This window comes from Hemitrygon akajei, chromosome 16 (genome assembly GCF_048418815.1).
Source record: "Hemitrygon akajei chromosome 16, sHemAka1.3, whole genome shotgun sequence".
Classification (NCBI taxonomy): Eukaryota; Metazoa; Chordata; class Chondrichthyes; order Myliobatiformes; family Dasyatidae; genus Hemitrygon; species Hemitrygon akajei.
The window spans coordinates 32,355,662-32,369,434 of record NC_133139.1 but is presented as its reverse complement, the minus strand read 5'-3'; the positions used below and the strand labels follow the sequence as shown (position 1 = coordinate 32,369,434).

The window sequence follows — 13,773 nt, the reverse complement described above, 5'->3', positions numbered from 1 at the left end:
TACTTTATCCATGCTAATATCTTTTCTGTAATTCCATGGGCTGTTAACTTGTTAAGCAGCTGCATGTGTGGCACCTTGTCAAAAGCTTATCAAAACCCAAGTATCTGGTAAATACTCACTATCTTCTATAGATGTGCAGTGGAGAGCATCCAAGTAAGCGGCATCCCTAGCTACAAGATCAGGTCAGACACTGAGTTTTCTGTGATGAGCTTACAACCCAAAGACACCAAGGCAAGGCAGGAACACTTTATTTACCTGAATAATCCCAATTCCAATGATACTCAAGTAATTTAACTTCTCCAAGGAATACCAACCACTCTATATCTATCCAGCATCTTGAACAATCGTTCCCTTTATCACTGGTGTGCCATTGCTGTGGTAAGCATTTCCTATAAAATGCATTTGTTTACTGGCTGGGGTATCCCTACTGTTCCTTCCAAAGCTACAATCTCAACATTACCCAGAACATGAGCAGCAGGTGCAGGGAAGGTCACCATCAGTGAGTTCACATCCAAGTCACACATCATCCTGACTTGAAAATTCTGTACACCACCGTTCCTTCACTTCTCAAGGCTAATTAGGCATGGCAAATAAACACTGATCCAACAAGCCAAAAATAAGTAAGATCTCTACCACTGAAAATGAAAAAAAAATTGCTCCAGCAAATTGTGACTGAAGTCACATTTTTAAACCTGCCCATTCTTAACATGTTGTTATGCTTGGGAAGATGGGCCTTCAGTACTGAATGTTATGCTTCGTATGTTAACTAAGCTTTTGGTAAAGAGTTTATTAAAGGTAACAAACAGTGCTTGCGTGTGGTGGGAAGAGAATGGATCGCTGGAGTCCCCAGCCACTTACATCACTTGTCCTTTACTGCCAAGATGTTTGTGGAAGTCAGGCTCAGCTCCAAACTTCCATTCCAATAGTGGGAAAATATTTGGAACAAGAACTTTGCAGCATTATCCAAACTCAAACCTGCAAAGCATTTGATTTTTGGCTAAGTTAGCATAAATGATGTCGGAAAGTTTCAAAACTTTCAATGGGCCAGTGTGGTTCTTCAGTGATGTTAGCAGTCACAGACTGAATTACCTAGAGCAGACTGAGAACACACTTTGGTCTCTACAGCCTATAGGGGTTAGCTTACAACTGTTGAACCTCATATTTAAGCTAGTGTAGGTTGTAAACAAATGGCACAGTGGGAAGATTGACAATTTCTCTGCGGTGATGCTCTCTTCACAGGTGGTGGGTTCCTTCTAGTGGTGCTCCTCATAGTTTCAAGCTCTGCATGTGGAACAGTTTACTTGCAAAGACGAACTCCTTGTAGTGATGGTCTCAATACAGATGACAAAGCTCTCACTGTGATGTTGTGATGATTTTTTTCAGTTGATGGGCTCCATACAGTTGATGTGCTCCTTACAATGACACTTCAGGTAACGGGATATCTACAGGTGATAGGGTCCTTCCAGTCAAGATGGCATTGAGCTGCGACATCTGTTGATGTCGTGGCTCCGTTATTCTTATTTAGATTCATAGGGAAGGTAATGGGGTAGCATGTGGAGTTAGGAATTAGGTTAGGGTTTAGGGACAGGGAGGAGAGAGAGTTAGAGGTCAGTGTCCAGAGTCCAGGTTAGAGCATGCCGCAGTTGAAGCCAGGGATCCTGGAGGTCGGGAGTTCAGGCACCGAGGAGACCATCAATCCCTAGGTCAGCGAGTCCCAGGTCGAAGGTCCACATGTGCAAGAGGCACAAAGACTAATGACCACCCAGATCACTGATTTCTGGGGTCAGAGATCACGAGGGCCAGTGATCCCGCCAGGTCATCTGGGTCAAAGGTCCGCACAAATCCAGAAGTTACACCCATGATTGACAAGTCCTGGGTTTGAGGCCAGAAGGTCAAATCTGTGATAGATGAGACCTGGGGTACATACCCAGAGGTCAGTGAAGTTCTGAGGTCAAAGTCCAGAGTTCAGCAAGTCCGAAGGTCAAAAGCTGAAGTTGATGAGTAGACAGCTAAAGTTGGAAGCCCAATGTCTGAGAGTTTGAGCTCAGTGACTGTTGGCTTGTCCTGGGCTTGCAGGTGTGTGTGTAGGTGGGAAAGGGGTTTGATTTGCTGTTGTACGTCTGCTTGAGTTGCTCTGTTGAACACTGTGGGAATGCCATGTTGGTGCCGGAAAGGGTGACAACATTAGTGGTCTGGCCTCAGCACATCCTAGGGTTGTTAACACAAATAATGCATTTCATTGTATGTTTCTATGTACATGCAATGAATAAATCTGATCTGAAAACTGGTAGTGCGTTCTCTGCATACAAAAGGATCTTTATGGTGAAGGGCTTTTATGGAGACAGTCTTTCTACAGGGGACAGGATCCGAACAGTGCAAGTTGCCCTAAACACAATGGCTCCTTACGCTGACAATCCTCCAACAGATGACAGGTTCCTTACAGTTTCTATCTACCTACAAGTGACTGGATCCTCAGAGAAACTGTCTCCATTTTACAGAACGATCTGTCAGACTTACCAATACACCTGGAGCCATCCAGGCTTGTGATAAATCCACGTGGGCAGTTACAGACGTAGCTCCCAACAGTATTTGAGCATTCACCGCCATCACACACTCCAGAAATTGTGCTGCATTCATCAATATCTGGAAAGAGAAAGAAACATGTATTTTTTAACAAAAATATAAAAATTCATCAGTTGAGGCCAATGTTAGAAAACATACATTAAGGACCATAAGACCTTAATATATAGGAGCAGAAGTAGGCCATTTGGCCCATCTAGTCTGCTCTGCACCATTGAACACTACTATGGAATTGCAGGTTATATCACACTTGTTGGTGTTTGTTTAAAATAAAGTCCAGAGCAAATGCTAAATTTCTGGTTATTGATGGATTACAGGTAAAAAGAGGAGAGCTGAAATCTGGCATTCACACCAACAGAAATCAGAAACTAAGTATCGCAGTGGCACAGCTAATAGAACTGCTGTCTAACAGAGCCAGTGAGCCAGAATTAATCTTAGGCGCTGATATTGTTTCTGTGTAGCTTATGCAACCATATGGGCATTCCTGTACGCTCCTGTTACCTCCTAATCACATAGATGCATTGGTTGGTAGGATAATTGGCCACTTTACGTTACACATAGTGTGTACTTGAATGGTAGAGTCTGGAAGCAGGTTGATGGGAATAGGGGGAGAATAGATTACATGAAAAATTGGGAATGAATTTGACAGGTCAAACTTGATGGACAGAATGGCTTGCTTCCATGCTGTAAAAAATACAGAAAAGTCTGTAATTAGGGCGTAATAATGTAAGATGGACAATTCTCCATTGGGATAGCAAGACCATGGACCAGCTTCTGTGATTGAGAGTCGCTTGCCACAAAATAACAGTAGCATAAATCCCTGAAGAGATGCTGTTTTGGCAAAGTATTCTCCAATGACAGGCAATGGTGGAAATAGAAAGCAAAGGTATTTTGAACTTTAAACAGGCAAACTATTTATAAACTCCCAGGACAGCATGACATCGTCAAGTGTTTAATGAAAGACATTTATCATAGAGTAACTCTTGAAGTTCAGATCACTTTTGTTGCTTGCAGGGATCATACCATCGCACTCCTAGAGCACTCACACTCAGTGCTCCCCCTCGCACTTATTCTAACATGCTTCCTCTCATTAAAACACTTAAATATATCGCTCTCAGTTTGACTCTGCCAGCGCACATTCACTCACTTGCCCACATCACCCTCATAAATACTACATGAAAGCCATTCCTGCAAAAAGGAATGTTTAAGACATCAAGGCTATATTGTACAGTTGAGGGGATAATATCTTTGTGAAGGATATTTAAACTTAATGTCAATTATCCTAATCATCATGTTTTGCGGTTTGCAAGGTCATTCATCAGTCATCAACAGAAAATCTATACTAAATGAATACCAAAAGCTGAATTGCAGATTGATTTCTCTTTTAAAAAAGTCCATAAAAACAAATCACCATCTAAAGCCAAAACACCACACACGAAATACTGGAAGAACTCAATATCTATGAAAAAGCGTAAACAGTTATCAATTTGGGCCAAGATCCTTCTTCAGGACTCCCCCTGCAACCTAGTTGATTGACGTTAGACATTTGTGGATTTATAGAAAATTTTGTCAGCTCAACAAACAGCTAGAAAGCACACTTACTATAGCTGATATGCTTGTAATTTGCTGGAACTATCTCAATCAGCAAGAAATGTTAACCCAAATATTCTGGTGGGTGCAGCCACTTCTGGACACCTTATCCAGTTGGTACTAAAACCTTAAGCTCGAATGGGGATGCTGAAGAGACCAGAACCAGAATCATAGTCAGATTTATTATAAGACCATCAGATATAGGAGCAGAAGTAAGCCATTTGGCCCATCGAGTCAGCTCCACCATTCAATCATGAGCTGATCCTATTCTTCCAGTCATCCCCACTCCCCCCCTGCCTTTACCCCATACCTTTGATGCCCTGGCTAATCAAGACTTAGCTATCTCTGCCTTAAATACACCCAGTGACTTGGCCTTCACAGCCGCTCGTGGCAACAAATTCCACTTGCTGACTAAAGTAATTTCTCCGTATCTCTGTTCTAAATGGACGTCCTTCAATCCTGAAGTTGTGCCCTCTTGTCCTAGAATCCCCTACCATGGGAAGTAACTTTGCCATGTCTAATCTGTTCAGGCCTTTTAACATTCAGAATGTTACTATGAGATTCTCCTGAACTGCAGGGAATACAGCCCAAGAGCAGCCAGATGTTCCTCATATGGTAAGCCTTTCATTCCTGGAATCATTCTTGTGAATCTTCTCTGAACCCTCTCCAATGTCAATATATCCTTTCTAAAATAAGGAGCCCAAAACTGCACACAATACTCCAAGTGTGGTCTCACGAGTGCCTTATAGAACCTCAACATCACATCCCTGCTCTTATGTTCTATACCTGTAGAAATGAATGCCAACATTGCAACCGCCTTCTTCATAACTGACTCAACCTGGAGGTTAACCTTTAGGGTATCCTGCACAAGAACTCCCAAGTCCCTTTGCATCTCTGCATTTTGAATTCTCTCCCTATCTAAATAATACTCTGCCCATCTATTTCTTCCACCAAAGTGCATCACCATACACTTTCCAAAATTGTATTTCATTTGCCACTTCTTTGCCCATTCCCCTAAACTATCTAAGTCTCTCTGCAGGCTCTCCGTTTCCTAAAAATGACCTGCTCATCTCCTGCCTATTTTTTCTATAATCTCTGTTGCATTCTATCTTTGATTTATTTCTGTTTTCCCCTTCCTCAACCCTATCACTCCGGTTCCCATTCCCCTACCAAATTAAATTAAACCCTCACTAACAGCTCTATTAAATGTGCCCACTAGGATATTGGACCCTTCTGGGTTCAGGTGTAACCCGTCCTTTTTGTACAGGTCGTACCTCCCCCAGAAGAGGCCCCAATGATCCAGCAATCTGAAGCCCTGCCCCTACACCAGTCTCTCGGCCATACATTAATACGCCTGATCATGCTATTCTTGCACTCGCCAGAACGTGGCACAGGCAGCAATCCTAAGGTTACTACCCTAGTGGTCCTGCTTTTCAGCTTCCTACCTCACTCCCTGAATTCTCTCTTCAGGACCTGACATACATTGCAAAAATTATCACTGACAAACATTGCAAAATTTGCTATTTTGTAGCAGTAGTACAGTGCAAGGTGTAGAAATTACTGTATATTACAAAATAAATTAATAGTGCAAAATGCGAGCAACAAGTAGAGTTCATGGGTTCACAGACTATTCAGAAATCTGATGACAGAGGGGAAGAAGCTGTCTCTGAACTATTGAGTTTGGGTATACACTTCCCTGATGGTAGTAATGTGAAGATGGACTGCTTTAATGAGTTGGTCCTAGGTTAGACCCTAAGATGTTGACACCCAGAAACTTGAAGCTGCTCACCCTTTCCACCCTGACCCTTCAATGAGTACTAGTGTGTTTTCCTAATTTATTCTCCCCAAAGTCTACAATCAATTCCTTGTCTTGCTGTTGTTGAGTGTGAGGTTATTGTTGTGACACCACTCAACCAATTGTTCTATCTCTCTTCTGTACACCTCCATATTGATATTTTGCCAAAAATAGTGGTGTCATCATCAGTGAATTTGTAGCTGGTATATGAGCTGTGCCTACCTTCAGTCATGAGTGCAGAGTCTGGACCTTTGGCATTTGGCATGTCATCTAAAACTCTGACAAACTTCTACAGATGCACGGTGGCGAGTATCCTGACTGATTGTACCATGTGTGGCCTGGTAAAGAAACACCACAGCCAAAGAAAGGAAAAGCCTACAAGAAGTGGAGGATGCAGCCAAATTCATCACAGGAAAAGCCCTCCCCACCATTGAGCATATCTACAAAGAGTACTGCCACGAGAAAGCAGCATCAACCATCAAGAACCCCCACCATCTAGGCCATGCTCTTTTCTTACTGCTACCATCAGGAATGAGGTAGATCCCACATTACTGGGTTCAGGAATAGTTACTACCCTTCAACCATCAGCCTCCTGAACCAGCATGGGCATCTTCATTCACCATGACACTGAAAAAAGTCATTGAACACAACCTATGGACTCACTTTCAAAGACTCTACATCTCATGTGCTCAGTATTATTTATGTATATCTGTAATTTTTTTTGTATTTACAGTTTGTCTTCTTTTGCGAATTGGTAGCTGTCAGTCTGTATGCACAGCTTGCTTTTCAGTGATTCTATTGTACTTCTGTGAATGCCTGCAAGAAACTGAATCCCAGGGTAGTATTTGGTGACATGTATGGACATCGGTAATATATTTACTTTGAACTTTAACCCATATCATCAAGATAAATTTCATGGTAGTCTCTCTGACAGGTTGGTGCTCCAACTTTCAGATAACATTGGTTTGAAAGGAGGTGGCTCTTGATGTCCATGATAAGATAGGAAGACTGAAAGCCTCATGAATGTTAACAATTCCAGTATTTTGAGGAATATATTGGGTCAGTCTTGAGGTGAGAGCCAAGAATGAAGGGAGAGAAATGGGAAATGGTGGTGTTTATAGTTAAATTACTTCCTTTAGTCTTTAGAGCTCAGTTCTCCTCGACACAATTGGCACAGGTACTGGTTACCTCAGCGCAAACCAGAGATATAACAAGGATCAAAAGCTGTTATCAAGTCCTGCTAATATCAGCTTCAGTCTTAACTTATAATGGATTTAGCAGAGGCTCCTTGAGCTCATTCCCAGATTGAGCAAGGTTATTTGATCCTATACAGCATCCACATTGTGTTCCCCATATCACCTGAATCTCCACACTCCTTTGATCTTGGTTTTGAATACATCTAATGACTGAGCACTCAGTGCATTCTAAGGTAGAGAGTTCCAAAGATATTCATCCCCTGTGTAATTTATCTTTCCCTCATTCATATGTAGAAAACATTTTATCCTGAGACTATCCAAAATTCACACCTCAAGGAGCAGCCTTCTCAATACTTCCCTGATAATCTCTCTCAGAATCTTGTATGTCTCAATGAGATTGCCTCTCGCTCTACTAAACATCGGGTGCTTTAGCTAATCTATTTGATCTTTGCTCACAGTACACTCTCGTTCCAGGAATCAGTCACAGGAATCTGCATTGCACACTAATGGAAGATGCAGCATTTGCTTTTTGCCAAGATAAGAATCAGCATGATTCACAGTAGATGTATGTGTTTGTACATTGGATACCTGTGACTAATGGATGGTACTGTTGTTAATTATTTGCCCTGGGTACAAATTCCAATGCTATAAAAGTGACTGGCATAATTCCTAAACTCATCTTGGTACCAAAAGACCTGGTGAGCCTGCATCTAGAACATTAGATACAGGGCTGGTCTCCCTACTAAAATAGAAACATTTAGGATGGAGGAAGTACTTTGAAACTTGATCAGGTTAACTCCTGGGAGGCTGAGATGGGTAATGATCTTGTTGGAAGAATGTGAACAAAGCTGCAATGTTCTTTACACATACTCTGAAGACTGAGAGGAGATCAGATTTAAGCATAATAAGTTCTTATGGGGCCTGTCTGGATAAATACTGTACAAGAATGATATCTCCATGGATGGAGTGATTTCAAGTGGGCCCAATCAAATCGAGAAAGGAGCTATACACAGGCCGGAGTGAGCAATTTAAAAAGGAGCGTTTGTAAGCTTTCAGATTTTTCCAGCAGCCCAATCATGATTCATTAGCAAGGGCAAATAAAAGTAAGGTAGGGACAAGTGGAGTGGCCATTGTTGGACTTACCATGGTGTGAGTGGGCCAGTGTTATAGTGGGGAGGCTTTGGCTAAAGAGGCTTGGGCAAGGTAAGTTTCTTCTTCTACATTCTTCATCAGTTAGTGCAGTGAGAATGGTTCCAGGGACTATGTTGTGTTCCTTGTGTGAGATGTGGGAATCCAGCCTCCTGGATAAACACATCTACACCAGATGTACTGAACTGCAGCTCCTCAGTGAACAGATTAAGAAACTGGAGCTGCAGCTCCATGATGCTTGGCTCATACAGGAAACTGAAGAGATCATAGGTAGGAGCTACAGGGAGCGAGTCACCCTTAAATTGCAGGAGGCAGGTAACTGAGTGATTGTCAGGAGAGGGAAAGGAAATGGGCAGCCAGGACTGAGTACCTCTGTGGCCTTTCCTCTCAATAATAAGTATATCGCTTTGGATACTGTTGAGGGGGATGACCTACCGGGGGGGGGGGGTAGACAACGCAACCGGTCTGGCTTGTCTGGCACTATGGCTCAGAAGGGAAGTGGGTCAAAGAGGAATGCAGTAGTAATAGGGCATTCCACAGTTAGGAGTAGACATAAGATTCTATGGATACGAAAGAGACACCCGGATGGTATATTGCCTCCTAGGTGCCAGGGTAAAGGACATTTTGGATTCTAAAGGGTGGAGGGGGGTGAACAGCCGGAAGTCTTGGTACATATTGGCATCAATGACATAGATAGAAAAGGGGAGGAGGTCCTGAAGAGAGAATACAGGGAGCTAGTTAGAAAGCTGAAAAGCAGGACCTCCAGGGTAATAATCTCTGGATTGCTGCCTGTGCCACATGTCAGAGAGAGTAAGAAAAGATGGATGTGTGGCTACGGAACTGGTGCAAGGAGCAGTGATTTAGATTTGCTGTAATTTGAGCTTCTTTACGGGTTTGTGGATGGTATTAATCCAGTATTTCTTCAGGATCCTAGCCACCCTTCCAGAAACTGTGGAAATATACCATCCACAAACCTATAAGGAAGTTCAAATTACAGCTTATGTGGGTCAAAAATGACCTGGGATTCAGGACGACTGGTGTTTACGGGATTTGTTGTGAATGAGTAGCAGCATATATATCGGCCAGATACGATGCAGAGTGGAAACCAGCATCAAAAGAGCACAGGAGGTTACCCAGAGAAAACAGCAGTAGCAGAACACTGTACAGTCGGCCCTCCTTATCCACGGAGGATTGGTTCCGGTACCCCATGCGGATACCAAAAAACGCTGATGTTCAATCGGTGGACTTTAGGACCCAGTGGAGCACCGGAGCTTATTTAACCTGTCTCAGTGCGGTGGACTTTAGGACCCAGCGGAGCACTGGAGCTTATTTAATCTGTCTCAGGGTGGTGGACCCGATGGAGTTTGGGACCCGCTGCCCGCAGTGCTTCTGTTTCAGAAAACAATCACAATTGAAAATGAAGTGGAAATAATAAAGCAATTGGAAACAGGTGAAACGCCATCGGTCATTGGAAAAGCGTTAGGCTACAATTGGTCAACAATCGGAACAATTTTAAAGGATAAAGTGAGGATAATGGAGCATGTGAAGGTCCTGCCCCGATGGAAGCTACAATTATTACTAAGCAACGCAGTGATTTAATTATTGAAATACATACATTTCTTAAGTGTTTTATATGCATAGAAAGGTAAAATATATACTATATACTAAGAAAAACGTTTCACTGACGCTAAATAGTACCAGATGTACCTGTTCCGACTTAGAGAACTTCCGTTATTTTTTCGATTCCCAATGTGATAACCTATGCACATCCTCCCATATACTTTAAATCATCTCTAGATTACATATAATACCCAATACAATGTAAATGCTATGTAAATAGTTGTTATACTGTATTGTTTAGGGAATAATGACAAGAAAAAAAAGTCTGTACATGCTCAAACAACAAGTGCTAAAGAGAGAACTTCCGGGTTTTCCTGATCCATAGTTGGTTGAATCTGCGCATGCGGAACTTGCGGATAAGGACGGCTGACTGTATTCACAAAGGCCGTAGGAATGACTTTGACGACACAAAAATACTGTGCCATGATAATGGCTTTTGGGACTGCCTGGTGAAGGAGGTCATTGAAATAAAACTAGAGAGAAAGAACTTTAACAAAGAAAAAGGTCTCACTCTAAGTAAGAACTGCAATTCAATTGTCAACAAGGTGAGAGAGTGGAAACCTGACTGGATGAGGACTAACCAATCAGGAGGAATGGACAACAGGGGCATAAATGCTACTGGACTAGACATGCCCAGGGATCATCCTTGATGAAGATGACAGAGTTTGTCATCGAAACATCAGTTAATATCAATACCTCTACCCGGCTAGACACCCGAGAAGAGTTTACCTGTATTGGTAATGATCTTTCAAGAATCACTATGTTGTGGCCTAGTTCTGGAGGACTGGAAAATTGCAAATGTTACTCCTTTCTTCAAGAAGGAAGGAAGGTAGAAGAGAGGAAATTACAGGCCAGTTAGCCTGACTTCAGTGCTTGGGAAGATGTTGCAAGTTGATAGTTAAGGATGAGGTCTCAGGGTATTTGGAAGCACATGAAAAAAATAGACCAAAGTCAGCATAGTTTCCTTAAGGGAAAATTTTGCCTGACAAATCTGTTGGAATTATTTGAGGAAATAACAAGCAGGATAGACAAAGGGGAATCGGTGGATGTTGTTTACTTGGATTTTCAGAAGGCCTTTGACAACATGAGGCTGCTTAACAAGCTATGAGCCCATGGTACTACAGGAAATATACAGTACTAACATGGCTAATGGAATGGCTGATTGGCAAGTGACAAAGTGTGGGAATAAAGGGAGCCTTTTTTGGTTGGCTGCTGGTGACTAGGGCTGTTCTACAGTTGTCGGTGTTGGGACCGATTCTTTTTGTTATATGTCTGGAGTGGGAGGAGCTAAAGATGACACCAGATGTTCCTGTGCAGCTGAGTGACTTCTTCCAGTTCATCCAAGAAACAGTTAAATTTCTTGTCTTTTTTTTGCTTTTTCAAGATGGTTGGGGTTCTGTCAGAGTCAGTGATCTACAGCTGCATTCAAACTGTGATTCTTCACGGTGCTGGGTTTTTGCTTTTGGAACTCGCCAAGTGGTCTACATTTCAGGATCTCCTGGTGTGGCTTGGATGACGTGTGGCTTTGGGGTGTGGCCCTGTCGACATCCCAATTCCTCGCCAGTGTCACCAACTGTAGCATCATGGGAGATTGTAACATTGAGACAGCAGTGTATGTGGCTATCAAAAGAAGGCACTCAAGGCAGGGGAACTTGAATAAGTGATGCTGCATATTGTAATACCTGAAATAGTAAGCTGTTGGTCTCCCTCTCATTTGTTGCAAGAGCAACACCTCTCTCTCCTTCGTTAGTGAGAGAACCTTTTTGATCTTCAACCAAGAGATATAGTTCAGTATAAATTTCAGCCATACAGGACTAAACTGAGGAGAAGTCATTTACTCATTAGCCAACTGAAACTTCCTTTCACCTTTCACCCATGTTTCCCTTGGCTATTTTGTGGCTGCTCCCTGCTCAGTGCTACCATTGCACGTCATGTTATCACGGTTTTTCCCAGGACTGCAGAATGCTGGGCACCATTTTACTTGTGTGCCTAATTCTTACTTGACTATCTCTCGCCCTTGCCCAAATATCAAGTCCATTTAATACTTTCACCTCCTACTCTCTGATGCCAATTCCTCTCAAATACAATACTAACGTCCTCTCTCTATCAACTTCCACTTTCTAGTCACATGTTATACTTCCTTTATCATTCCACCCACTCCTAATCAAAGAGCCTCAGCATTTAACACTTTTTAAACTGCTGGAGAAAACACAAGGGAAAGTGATTTTTTTCATTGTATTTCCTGACATGATCATATCTCTATTCCAATCCCATTTTCTGTCTTTTTGAGAGTTGTTTCAATTGATTGCTGAATTGCAAAGGATGGCAGCCAATTCTGACTGTTCAAGAGAAGCCTCAACCTGTATCACTGATGGAAGTCCTTGGATTGCCAAATGATCAGTGCATGACAAGTAAGGGAGGGTAAGTAAACTTGAGGTATATTCTTGTTAATAAAATAGTTGGGTCAACAGAATTAAAATACATGATACCTCACTGATCATGACATTACATTTAGTTGGAGATCCTACTTTCAATTTGTGAATGATGATTACCAGTTTTTGAGACAGTGTTGCATCCATGAGGTGGTGTCACAGACTCCTTTGTCAGGGCACAACCTGAATGGTTGTAAAAAAAATTAAATCCACTCTATCATATTTCCTAAAACTAAAAACTCAAGATTCACACCAATGGGCAAGGCAACAGGCTGAACAGCACTTCTGGCAATTGAGTAAAGAGAGGGTTAGGAGTTTTTCCTTTAGTATAACTCACTGGAACTTCTACATCCTCTTGAGAATACGATAAACCAGGGATTCCCAACCAGAGGTCCACAGACCCCTTGGTTAATGGTAGGGGTCCATGGAATTAAAATGGTTGGGAACCCCTGCTTTAAACCCTTCCCCACTGAAATTATAAAGGGACATATTCAACATATTAAAGGGGATAGAAATAAAAGTCAGTTATTTTCCCTCATGATCCTGTTCCATTTCTAGATCCTGGCTAGTGTGTACCACAAGTATATTTACCCTCCCCTTACTTCTCGAGCCATGCCTCATTACTTAAAAATCTACTCATCTTAGGTTTAAAGATTTTTATTTGATCAAGAGTCTGCAGCTTTTTGGGGATATAGTTCTTGGTTTGCACTGCTTTGGGAGGAAAAGGTCCTTCTTAAATTGACTACTAATTAGCATGGCTCTGAAATGAATACTGTTTTCCCTTGTACACTATTCCCCAGTGAAGGAAATTGGTCCTCCATATCTGCTCCATCAAATGCTTTTATAATTTTAAACATGTCGATTATATCACCTCTGAACCATCTAAACTTCAGGGAATACAAGTCAGAATCAGAATCAGATTTAATACAACTGGCATATGTCATGAAATTTGTTTTGCAGCAGCGATACATTGCAATACATAGTAATATAAACTATAAGTTACAATAATTATGGTATATATGAAAAAATATTAAATAAGTAGTGCAAAAAAAATTAGGGAAAATTACTGAGTAAGTGTTCATGGGTTCACTGTCCATTCGTAGCATCTGATGGCAGAGGGAAAGAAGCTGTTCCTGAAATATTGAGTGTGTGTCTTCAGGCTCCTGTACCTCCTCCGTGATGGAAGCAATGGGAAGAGGGCATATCCTGGAAGATGGGGGTCCTTAATGATGGATGCCTTTTTGAGGCATCGCCTTTTGAAAGTGCCCTGGATGCTGGGGAGGCTAGTGTCCATGATGGAGCCAGTTAAGTTTACAACTTTCTGCAGCTTCAGCGATTCAGGAACAGCTTCTTTCCCTCTGCCTTCCGATTCCTAAATGGGACATTGAACCCTTGAACACTACCTCACTTT

General features: G+C 42.1%; 1 protein-coding gene across 2 annotated transcripts in view; it reads right to left on the bottom strand.

Annotated features, from left to right (window-relative positions):
• fbn2b (fibrillin 2b) overlaps positions 1–13,773 on the bottom strand; it is a 269,685-nt gene that overhangs the window by 144,384 nt on the left and 111,528 nt on the right. For both annotated transcript variants that reach the window (XM_073068631.1, XM_073068632.1), the window contains exon 9: positions 2,518–2,643. In XM_073068631.1, the coding sequence (XP_072924732.1) occupies positions 2,518–2,643 (126 nt within the window). The remainder of the gene's footprint in view (positions 1–2,517; positions 2,644–13,773) is intronic.